The 12,833-nt window shown below is 39.8% G+C and overlaps 1 protein-coding gene across 1 annotated transcript; it reads left to right on the plus strand.

The window, feature by feature from the left end:
* Positions 1 to 1,072: 1,072 nt before the first annotated feature.
* LOC129760806 (YTH domain-containing family protein-like) lies at positions 1,073 to 11,056 on the plus strand (the record flags this gene model as incomplete). The annotated part of the gene is made up of 6 exons (XM_055758473.1): positions 1,073 to 1,247; positions 2,405 to 2,565; positions 2,632 to 3,932; positions 4,318 to 4,991; positions 5,054 to 5,475; positions 6,552 to 11,056. Coding segments are annotated over 6 exons (2,886 nt in total), but the record flags the coding sequence as incomplete, so codon positions are not given.
* Positions 11,057 to 12,833: the final 1,777 nt, after the last annotated feature.

Consider the following 12,833-nt stretch of genomic DNA (forward strand, 5'->3'; position numbering starts at 1 on the left):
AGGGATGGACAAGGGAGAGGGGGTCATTTCAGTGAAAGCTTTTTCTCCACTTCCGGTTCAGATCCATCATTTTGTCTTATTTTTGGTTCCTCATAATAAGCATATTTTCGGATACTTATAGTATTTTTTGCCTACGTTATCGAAGCTCCAGAATGTGTTATTCAAATGAGCTCGATCATCCCGGCTAATATGGTTATGGCAATACTTCCTGCATCCACAGGAAAACAATTAATCGATGCGCAATATTGCGCTTCCGCGTTGAATCTTCCTTGATTATTTCTTTCATGGTTCTAAAAAAAGTTAAAAAAAAACTTGAATCGGAGTCATTCGGATCATCCTTAAACTTAGACAAAACATTTTAAAAACCGTTCTGATCCAATTCTGATTTCGGTGTCATTGAATCCGAGGAAATCGTCATTACTGTCTGTCACTGTTCTCTAAACTTGACTCCAAACCGTAAACCTTCAGCATCAATAATGCACTCATCTTATCTATAGTTTTGAACGCTCAATTATATTTTTTTCCGGATAACTTTAAAATCCTTCCCGTTTCCGCACAATAACAAAGAAGAAAAAAGAGCTCGTGTGACAGTTTTTCCATAGAAACAAAAAAACACACGCTCATATTCTACGCAAAAGTGTCACACGAAGCGTTTTTGACGATTATCTTCTGCTTTGGGAAAAAAATCAAAAAGTAAGTATAGATTCCAATGTAAATTGACCAACTACAAAAACAATATGCATGAAAGGTGCGGAAGAGCCATAAATTTAACGAAAATCCGAAAAACAGATCAAAATTTCAATCACGTTTTTCTCGCTTGCTCGTTTTTCCACATGGGACAATCTTGCGTAGAAGGGCAGTATATTCATACAAAATCATTTCCTTCTAAGGAGACCATCTCCATTTCTCGATGATAATGCCTCTCTAAGCCCACAGCAGTATAGCAAATGTTTTCTTCTCTCCCCTGTGTTTCTCGTCTTTTTTATCTCTCTTTCTTAACCATGCACCTCGAACGGTTTGCTACATATTTCGCGATTCACATAACTGGAACACTGGTGAACGCACTTACTAACTGGTGCCGTATCCAGGTTATGGTTATGGCTCGCAGCAGACGACAACCGGTGCCCAGTTTCAGTATCCTCCGTTCAGCGGAGTTGTAGGCGGAGAACCATCGTCATCTAACGTTACTCCTACCATTGCTGGTGCTCCATGGTCCAATGGGAGTGAAAGTATCGCTATCATAGGTGGTGGGTACAAGAATAACAATAATAATAACCACATCAGCAACCACAACAACAACAACAGCAACAATAACCAAAATAATAACACGAGCCGTGGTGCATCAGGCGGCCACCATCATCATCACCATCATCAGCTTCCGCCATCCATTGCACATCATCAGCATCAACCGACGACCAATACCCATAATGCTAATAACCTTCACTATGGAAGACCGAATGCTGATGGCAAATACGGTTAGTTGAGCTGGTGATCGTAAAAAAGTCATGGAAACCTGATTAGACAGACGATCTTCTGAAAAATCTTCTTGATCTGAAAACAACACCATACCTGAGAATATGAACATTTTTTATACTTCTCACCCTTCAGTGTCTATTACTTTCGCCTATAAAAAGTATGATCACTCAGAACTACACTATGACAATGTTTTTGGAAAAATATCCACTTGACGGATAAGATTCTTCGTTCTGCCGATTAACAAATTTCTGTTTTAACACATTAAAGACCGCGAAATCTAAGCTCGAAAACACCAAATTTTGGCATTCTCTATTTAAAAAACGGTTGGACCAAATGCTACAATTTACGGATCTTATTGAAAGTGTTTACACAATTATGTAGAATAAACTTTCTTTTTAAAATGAATAACATTTGAGTTATGTTTCTCAGTGAAGCGCAGACATCTCGTATTGGGTCCGCAATGTGTTAAGATAGGATCAGATTTTCAAAAAGAGTCAAACACTCCACAGTCAGACTTTGATATTTGAACATCGTTTACTCAAACAGCACCCTCCATTCGCTCATTTAGCTAACATCTGCATACAGAACAATCATAATTTTGCTTTCGGTTTTCCGAACAGCTCATTAGCTTAATTTGCCACACATGTCGAACACACACTTGGAACACTTCGGATCGCTTTGTGCTTATCATTTTGTGTTGCATATTATGATTTTAAAGTACTACGCAGATACATTTTCTGAATATCACTTATCCGAAAGTCTATAGGTAACGATTTCGTCTAGAAAGCTGTAAAACGTAATACAAAGGGAACAGCCTTAAACTTTGATTTATTGAAAACAAATGTTGAATAGTCTCCATGGGATTGAATGCTTAATGCTCGCTATGAACAAATTTCTAATGCGATTCTTTCTCTTTCGCCACCAACAGGAAATGATTACAACAACTCATGGGCGCAACAAATGAGCTACGCTGGTCACGCCGGGGCTGGTGCTGGAGGACATTCAGGACAGAGAAAACCGTACGATGATTACCACCACAGGAACCAGGGTGCCTATCATCACCATCAGCAAGGTCACGACGGAATTAAGGTGAATTTTCTATAACTATAATCAGGGAATATCAAAAGTTTAACTTCTATTATCTCCCTCTTGCAGAATGTTGAACATGGTATGCAGGGACTTGGCCTCGGCCACCACGACAGAGACGCTAACCATCACTCCTCGAATTCACTATCAAAATCGGATCAACATCACCAGCAGCAGAAGGAAGCTCCCAAAAAGATGACCTGGGCCTCGATTGCATCTCAGCCGGCTAAACCGCAAGTGAACACCACGAGTACAACGGTGAAGAAGAAGGGCCCGGGAATGCCCCCACCACCGATGGTGCCCGGTAAGCACAACATGGACATCGGTACCTGGGATTCGCCGTCCAAGAACGGACCCAACGCTATGGTTCCGACCCCTACACCACCTCCCATAGTTCCACCTCCGGTGATCGAACCATCACCGCTAGCAGAGCCCCCGATGGCTGCTGGACCAGGAGGACCAGGTAAGGGCATGAACGCCAACAATGGACCGGCACCCGGTGGACCCGGTGGCTACGGAAACCAGCATCATCAGCAATCGTCGCAATACCATCAATCACATCAGCAAAACATGGGACCACCATCCGGAGCTCAGAATTCTCGTTGGCCAACGCCTGGCCAGGCTCAGAACCCTGCTCCTCCACCGCAACAGCAGCAGCAACAACAAGCACAACAGCAGCAGCAATCGCATCACCAACAACAAAACCAATACGGTGGAGACAGGAGCCGTGACATGATGGGCCAACAGCGATCGGAACACCGACCCTATCAACAAAACAACCGCAACAACTATTCCGGACCACCACAGCACGGCTCATCCGGCGGTTACAATCAGCCACCTCCGTACCATCACCAGCAGCAATCTTCAATGCAACAACAGCACTCCCGTCAAAACCACGGACCTGCACCGTCCTACCACCAGCAACAGCAACCTCCATCACAGCAACAACAATCCCAACATCATCAGTCGCAGCAGCAGCAGCAATATCAAAATGATCGCAGTTCGTATCAGCAATCTCCTCCGCAGCATCGTCAGCCCCCACAACAGCAACAGCAACACCATCAGTTGGACGATCGCCGGAACAATGGGTCCCACAGCAGCTATCACGATGGACCTCAGCAACAGTCGCAACAGGAACGGGGTGGTCAACCACAACAGCCACTGCCATCCCAACCGCCACAAACACATTCCGCTTCAGGTCCAGCAGCCAATCCGGCACCGGTGCAGCCGACAGCTGCTATTAGTGTGCCTGCAGCTACCGGAGCAGCTTCGCCTTCGGGAGCATCGCCTGAAATCCTGGACCAGCTGCAGAACAAAAACAAATACAATCCTGTCAATTTGGATATCCTAGATACGGCGCATCTGGCAAGGTAAGTTCTATCATTTTGCAGATAATCAGTGCAACTTTGCCCGTTTGAGATCGGTTTCCGGTTCAAAGCCATAACTTTTGTCGCATTCGTGTCGAACTGAGTTGTCTTCCAAGGGCTACTTGTTCTCGTCGCTCGTCAAACCCCCCAACTTTGTGGGAGGTTCTGGTAGACCTTATCATCTGATGTTTGTAAGATGGCTGCCCCACTCCTCAGCCCACGCGTTCAAGTCCCCAATGTCCCACTCAGGATAAGTCGTATTCAGGATTCCATATCGGTTTAATGTCGTAGATTTCTCGGCTTGAGAGGCTTTAGAAGGAAGGACCTTGTCGAATATATCTGCACGAGTGAAACTGTTGCTTGTTTTAATCTTTCTTCCTCTCCGCAGGTTCTTCGTAATCAAGTCCTATTCAGAGGACGACATCCACCGTAGCATCAAGTACGAAATCTGGTGCTCTACGGAACACGGCAACCAACGCTTGGATCAGGCCTACCGCGAGCGAGAAGAGAAGGGCGGTATGGTGTACTTGTTCTTCTCGGTGAACGGATCCGGTCACTTCTGCGGCATCGCCGAAATGATCACGGCAGTCGATTACAATTCGATTTCCAGTGTTTGGTCCCAGGACAAGTGGAAGGGTACATTCAAGGTACGCTGGATCTACGTGAAGGACGTACCGAACGGACAGTTGCGGCATGTTAAACTGGAGAATAACGAGAACAAACCGATTACGAACTCGCGCGATACCCAGGAGGTACCGAACGCGAAGGGTATTCAGGCGCTGAAGATCATCCACAGCTACAAGCACACCATGTCGATATTTGACGACTTTATCCACTACGAGAAGCGACAGCTGGAGGAGGACCACAAGAAGCACGATGAGCGACCGCAGTACCGACCCCAGTACGGTGGTGGTGGTGGAAACTACGACGGCCAGAACAAGTATCAGAACAACTACAACAAGTATGGGGATCGGGATGGCGGAGACGGCGGTGGGTACAACAACTCCCGTGGCAGTGGATACGATCGTGGAGGCTATCAAGGTGGCTACAACAGGGGATACGGTAAGAATTTGTGGGATTTTGATGGTTATGCTTGTGTCTTAACTCATGTTTTTTTTTTGTAGGTGGTTACAACAACCGTAACAACAATAGAGATGGTGGTTATCAGAGTTACGATCGTCGTAACAACAACAGCAACAACGGTAGCAACAGCGGTGACGACCGAGATGGTGGTTCCAACAGCTACCAGGATCGAGAGGGAGGCGGCGGTCGCGGACGGGGTGACGGTGGTTACGAAGGTAACTCATATAATAATCGGGGAGGCGGCGGCGGATATGGACGGCGAGATTATTACAACCGAGATGACAACCGGGGCCGGAATGACTTCCGCAGCGGCGACAGTGGCAACGATGGTGGTGGCGGTTTCCGGCGAAGTGGCGGAGACCGAAGTGGATCGGATGCCGAGGGTGGTGGTTCCCGGGATGGAGGCGGTGCCGACAGCTACCGATCGGGCGGCGGCGGCAGCGGCTCCAGGGACCACTATCGGGTGGGTAACTAGATGCGCGAATGGGTTAGTTGTACGGACTCTGGATTTGAGGAGTTCTTTTTCCTTTACTTTTTATTTTATTTATTCGCGATGTGTGATTGTGGGCCTTGCAGAAAAGTTGTTTAATGTTAGATGATGTAAAGTCGTAAGTTTTCAGAATAACAAAAATGATGGAACGTATATTTTTAAATAAATCAATAGAGGAACAGAATGACATTGGAATGGTTGGATTGCGCAGGTAACTGCATTTATTTTGTAATATCGCATTTTGCTTAGCAAAAAAGCAATCAATTCACAATTTTGTAAAATTATTCAGACCTTTTAAAGAGTCCGAAAAATTGATACTATTATATTTTATGCTTTGTTAGAATTTGAAACCTGTATCTGTTTGTTTATTTTCAAGTGCTGCAGCGCAGAACATCGGACATGTTTAATTGCAAATTTGTGAAAGTGTAAGCCTGGAGGGAAGTGATTGGGAGTTTGCTGCTTGCCCAGATGTCTACAAAGAAGTTTAACGGATGAACCTGCAGCCACAAAACGGTCTTTAGCAGCAAAAACAAAGGTTTACAATTGCCGTACCTGAGAAATTGTCTATCTAATCTGGAAAATTTACCATGAAAGTCTATATTTACAAATATTTCATACGAAAAATCTTCCAAGAAGATAACTGAGCTATGGTCACTTATGTAAGAAGCATGTAGGTACAGAATTTACGAACGATTCGTTCGTGAAATGAAAATCCCGTTAATATCTTCTAATTTTCCTATTTTTTTCTTAATTGAACTTTTTGGAAATTATTTTACAAAATTCATTGTTGCATCCACGGAGCGCACATTAAAATAGATGTCCATTTTAGAGAAAATCATTCGGAAGCCAGTTCAAAATCTCAAGTTTAAAACATATTTTAATTCAACATTGTTTTGAATAACTTCATTTACAGAATAATTTAAGTTCCAAACAAAAATAGACCACGTATATCTTACGAAATATTAGATAATTCAGCACAGTCCACAAAATCACTGAGCGTAAACCGCTGCCCAGATGTGAGTTGTACTATTCAACGTTTCCATTTTTAGCAACAACACCAACAACATCAGCAAGCCACAGTCGTCGACCGGACCGTTCCGATGGGTCGGGTTACGGTGCTGAGCAGAAATTCGGCCGGAGCAACAACATCCGCTGTCATCCAAGCTTCCTCGACAGGCAGCGCCATCGTCGGGCAGGACTAGAAACGGATATCCTTCCGGCCTACGATGACGCGTCTTTTTGAAGGCTGAATCATTGATGACGAAAAAGTAATAAAGGCAAAATGGAAAAAAGATTGATAACGATATACTGAACCCTACTACTATCTCTAGGACTAATTTTAAATAGTAAGGCCTGAGTTTGACTAAGCGTAAATTTACAACCACAACAAAAATAATAAAATATTAATCGAAGTAAAAAGGTTTGAACACTGACATATAACAAAATAAAGAAAAATGATACAAACAATTTAATATGATAGGTTTGAAGATTGATAGTAGAATGAAATAAAACTGCATGTTTACGAAATCACTAGAGGGCAGATTTATTTAAATCCCATTACAGAAAAATGTAATAAACGATCTTTGCGCAGAAAGTTTGTGAACAAACTTTTAGAATGAAACACAAAAAAAAACACAGATTAAGCAAGAAGTCTCAAAGAAATTATGACTTGTTATAATATTGTCATTATTATTACTATTAACAGTGAAAAGAACGTATATATGTATCCTAAAGTTAAGAGTATAAGAAAATGGTAATCAAATGTGTTTATTTTAAACTCTCAAACTCCTACTGTCAAAAATGAAACAAATCGAAAACAAAAGGATGCTAACCAATAGTCAAATTTAATTCATCAAACGCTTTAATCGACTCCTGTTTTCTGAAATCAAACACAAATGAGAAAAATTAACTTAACAATAAACAAAATATGCTGCCGTTATCGAAATGCAACAGAAATAAGAAACGGATCAACTAATGTTAAAACAAATCGAAAGGAATTTGGATTCTAGTTGAAACATTTTATTACAAACAAAAAAAGCTTCATTTCTTTTATAGAGTCAAGAATGTTTGGTGCTCGCCATCATCAGGCACCACAGTAAAACACCACCACACCATAAACAACTAGAACTGGAAGAGGAAGTGAAACCAAAAGAAATTACTTTGCGGAAGGCCTTGCATTCGCTCGCTCAAACTGCCGCTGCTGCTGGTCAGCCGGAAGCGGAAGCGTCCAAAAGTTATGTGTTTAACGCAATCGAAATGCTCCAAACTCACAAGTCGTCGTGGCCCGGGGCAGTGTGCGGTGTTGCAGAAATGTTGAAAAACACTCTCAAAGAGAAAAGAACGTAATGGTGAAACAGTGATCGAACTACCCAGAGAGCACCCGGGGAACTACTACTGGTATGCAAATTCACACCGAGGACAACAGCATGTTTCTGGGTTGATGGACTACTGAAGAAAGAAAAATTTAGAAGTGCGATTTCCCGCTTTTGAACGATTTAAAATTGATACTCACACACGCAGTTATGAATAATTGGGAAGGGGCGCGCGTGAGGGAAGAAAAATGCGAAACCCCCCCGAAGACCATTGAACAATTTTTGCGGAACTTTTGCGCAAATGCGACTGAATCATCTGTATCAAAGTGCAAAACAACACCAATATTGTGTGCGTCGTAATTGTCGTTTTGATTTTCATTTTTTATTATTGTGTTTTGAACAACTCAAGAACCAAATAGCAACGTAACTATTTAACAAACAAGAAAACGTATGTAACTACTACTAGTGCGAATAATTAAACCGTAAACCGTCGACTGAGTAAAAGGTATCCTTTTTATGATAAAAAAAATATCTCAATTAAATGATAAAAACAAAAGACACGAACAAATTGCCAAGTATTAAGTAGTTCAAGAATTATTAGTCTTCTTTTTTTACTATGATTTTTTTAAAGTCGTTTTAAATTTTCGGTTTCAATTTTTTTAGTGAAATATCGTAACTTCTTCTTTAAGCGCCACCTGTTGACTCATGTGGTCGGTAACGAGTATTTCTAATATCATCATGCGAGTGTTCAAAAACACGACAGAACAATTTCCATAACGGCTTCGAGCTACATTTAGAGTCGGAAGATTACAAACCCTGTGCTTGCAAAAAAAAAAACATTTCCCCGTTGAACGAAAAATCGAAAACCAAACGAATCAAACGCATAACAACAAAATGAACTTAAACAAATTTACCCCAAGGACGCTTTTCTTAAAGTGGTTTTTTGTGATATTTGACGATACTAAGAAGCTGTGTGGGAGACGATGAAGTAGCGAATACGCGCCATTGTTTTTTTCTTTCCTGTTTCATTAATACATAATCGACTGATTCTACTGCGCGGGGTGCTGAGAAAGTGTGTGAGAAATTTCGCGGGGCGGGTGGTGCAAATGCTGGAAGTGACCTCGTCGAATTGAAACAAAATGAAGAAAAGATTAAAATCTACTGCGAAATGAGCGAGCGAACACGAACGAGAGAAGAAGGTTGATGGAAGTCTTATATTTTCATTCCCGTATCTGGAGGAGGAGAAGCGATTTTGAATCAGGTAAGATGGTCCAGTCAAACGAACGGAAAAAGAAACATTCTTTTGAATTTTATACATTTTATAACTGTTGCAGGCAAAAAACAATTTCTGATTCATATTGACTTTTGAACAAATTCAAGAAAAAGAGTACAGAATTTAGAATCCTATAAACAAAGTACTGAATAAAGTTTGAATAGGGTAAAACTGATCTAACGAACACATTTCAGTGCTTGAAGATGATTTTATTGAAACTAAAACGTCAGAAACGTAGAAACTTTTTTCTGAAATTGGATTGACATTTAAAAATTATTCTCAGAATACAGGCTAAAATTATATAATCTTTCGAAATTAAAATTTCTTTAATTCCTTCTACTTTGTTTACGATTTCTAAAATTGCAGTTTTTGAAAACAAAAGATTTTGTTGTCCTCCACAACTTGATGTAGAAGTAGAATCCATTTTTTATCTAAAGTAATGAATTATCTTTTTCAAATCATTTCACATACACACAGATTATCTGATACAATTAGTCAAAGGTGTTAAAACACGAAAACTTAATACATCGTCTCGTTCAAACTGATAGGTTCAAAGCGTGCAAAGAGTTTATAATTAATCGAAATCTGATAGAATATCTTCATCTCAAACATTGATCGCGATGAAATAAAAAATAAAAAGATTAAGTTAAAAAACAGCAACATTTTTTCTATCGAGCACCTTGTAAACTTATGAAAAATCGATTTTTTTTTCTCGAGAAAGTTTTTGTGATGTTTGCTTACAAAGTGTAACATTGATAATATAATATTGAAGTAAATTATATGAAGTAATGAGTTCAGAACCAGAAAAAAATCTGTATCGAATAGTTTTGAGATGCGAATTAGTAAGTTCAAATGCAATTCGATAAATAAAAATATTTAAAAATAACTAAAATCAATTGGATTCGCACTAAGCGTCAAATACGGAAGTAAAAAAAAAAACAAAATATAAACACAAATCACTATCAATGTTAGCGATTGTCTGATTTAGGGAAAATATACATAAAAAACTAGGCAAAAAATAACGAGCAGTGATTTCGCCCTCTTGTTAATGGATAACTCAAATCATACAAATTACAGATACAAATATTGACTGGAGAATTCGGATTTGTGCTTTGCAAAAAAAGTAATAAACAACAAAATGGGATGAAATTATTCAACATATTCCCATTCAAAATGTTATCTACACTCTGAAGAATCAAATAGAATCAGAAAAAACGTCTACAACAAGTAATAATATTGAACGCAATTAGTTTTTAAAAGAGAAAAAGAAAAATGCGCATAAAAAAATCTATTGACAAACAACAAAAGTCTGTTTCAACGTGCGTTAGAGAGCATTCAAAATTAATCTAACGTTCACGGTTTGTTGCAAATGCTAAAATCCATTCAAACAAACTACAATTTTCGATCGTTTTTAAGTGATTGAAAAAGCAAAAACCATCAAACATGGTTAAAAAAACAAACAAAAATATCACTCGATGATGAACTTTTATGTAAAACGAACACAACATTTAGTGATTATTATTATTAATAACTGACAAAAAAAAATTCAAATCTAACCTAATGATAAATGATGAATAAAGATAGAGAGGGAAAAAACAAAAAAAAGCAGTATGAGAGTAGAAATGCGCAAGGTAAAAACAGGCAGTGAGTAACATGTTTATTTTATTGTCGATCAAAGAATGAGGAATCGCAACAAAAAATTTGCAGCAAACAATTGATGATTGATAACTGGAACCATTATTGACTTCAAAACAAAGAAACGCGATGGATAGGAATCGAAACAACAACAAAAATAAAACGATGAACGCTCTACAGAATGATGTGTATATAGGGTAAGTGAAAACTAAACAAACAAACAAAAACACGAGAGAAACAAACAAATAAACAAACAAACAGCTACAATTGAATAGATTAATGACTCACAAAATGAGACAGCATAGTGGAAATACAAATTGCATATTGATAATAATTTTGTTTTATTCTGTCAGTTTGGACCAAAATTGAAGAAGCCCATGTTGCCTCATGTGACAATTATGCCCTTATCTCCCCTACAAACTTCTTAAGTTTTCATTCCATTCAAATTCCTGTTCAATAATTTTGTTAGATAAGATTTTACAGTGCAGCATTTTGAGCTCATCGAGGTTGATTTCTGGCTGACGTTTCGCCATTAATATTTATTTGTTCTGTCAGTCTGATCTTATCCATAAAATCAGCTTACTCTTAATGTCCCGCTTTTTTTTATCAACAATTTTCAATTGAAAAAAAGTTTTCTTGATTGAATTTGATTTAATTGCTATATCCTAACTTCACAACCACGAAAATAGGATAAGAACCTGCTTATTCTTTGATCACTTAGCTCTGATGATTTTTTTTGTTGGAGTGCTTAAAATATGTTTTACATTTCACGTAACCTCACGAGATTTATTGATTTTGTATTTACTTATTTAACAATCTTTGCAGATGCTTCCAATTAATTACAGAAATTAAACTATCCTATTCTAGATTTGAAAACAGATTTCGAAATATTAAAATCAAATTCACTATGAAATCTAACACAACATACATCTAAAGGGTTGTTTTGACCGTATTGAGTTCGACGATGAGAGAGTCTCAGCAATTCCTGGGATCGGGTAGTTCTTAGAGGAGCATTAAACGGTAGAAGTGATAACAGTTCTGGACAATCCACTTCATTCTGCAAGGTGTCGAAAATGAAGAGTCGTAAGAATACCCGCCTTGATGCCAGCGTCGGTAGATTCAGTAGCAAGCAACGTTGTTCATAAGGCGGAAGTTCAAGGGCGTCGTTCCAAGGTAGCTGGCGTGGAGGGTATCTGACGAAGCCTCGTTGTACTCTCTCTATTTTTTCGATTGCACTGCCTGATATGGTGCCCAAATTTGAACTCCAAATTCGAGAATGCTACGCACACGAGCACAATACAGTGATTTCAGACTGTAGAAGTCACTAAAAAACTGCGTGATCCGTCGTATGAAGCCAAGAACTGCGAAACTTTTCGCTACTATCGTGGAAATATGCTGGGAGAAGTTGAGCTTGTTGTCTACAGTGATACCAAGGTCTTTGATGACCGATGTGCGATTCAAGTTAATCATTGAAATTTTGTACTCGAAAGTGATGGGACTTCGTGGTCGAGTGAACGTGATGGTAGTACATTTGGTAATATTCGGAGTCATGCCTATTTGATGGCACCAATCTAGCAGACTGTCAATGTCCTTTTGGAGAGCGCAGCAGTTGACTAACGAAGAAATGGTTCGAAAAATTTTGAGGTCGTCGGCGTGCAGCACTTTTTCTGACTCAAGAGTACCATTCAAATCGTTGATGAAGAGGAGGAATATCAGAGGTCCCGGGTGACTTCCCTGAGGCACTCCCGAGGTAATTTTGAAAAGTGTCGAAACAACAGAGCCCAGTCGTACAAAAGCAGTTCGGCCTACGAGATACGAGGTTATCCAATTGAAGAGCCAATCAGGAAACCCCAATCGCCGCAATTTTCAACAGCCAAATCATGCGGTACCTTGTCGAAAGCCTTACTCAGATCTACGTACACGGCGTCAACTTGTTTACGTTTATCAAACCTGTCAACTAATTTCGATACGCACGTCATGAGGTTGGTGGTCGTCGATCTTCTTTTCAGATATTGTATGTCGCACAGTTTGGTACAGAACATCAAAAACAGCTCAGAATCGATATTCCGCGATAATTTTCCGCTCGGTGCATGTTTCCAGCTTTATGAATT

This window comes from Uranotaenia lowii, unplaced genomic scaffold, assembly GCF_029784155.1.
Source record: "Uranotaenia lowii strain MFRU-FL unplaced genomic scaffold, ASM2978415v1 HiC_scaffold_776, whole genome shotgun sequence".
Lineage (NCBI taxonomy): Eukaryota > Metazoa > Arthropoda > Insecta > Diptera > Culicidae > Uranotaenia > Uranotaenia lowii.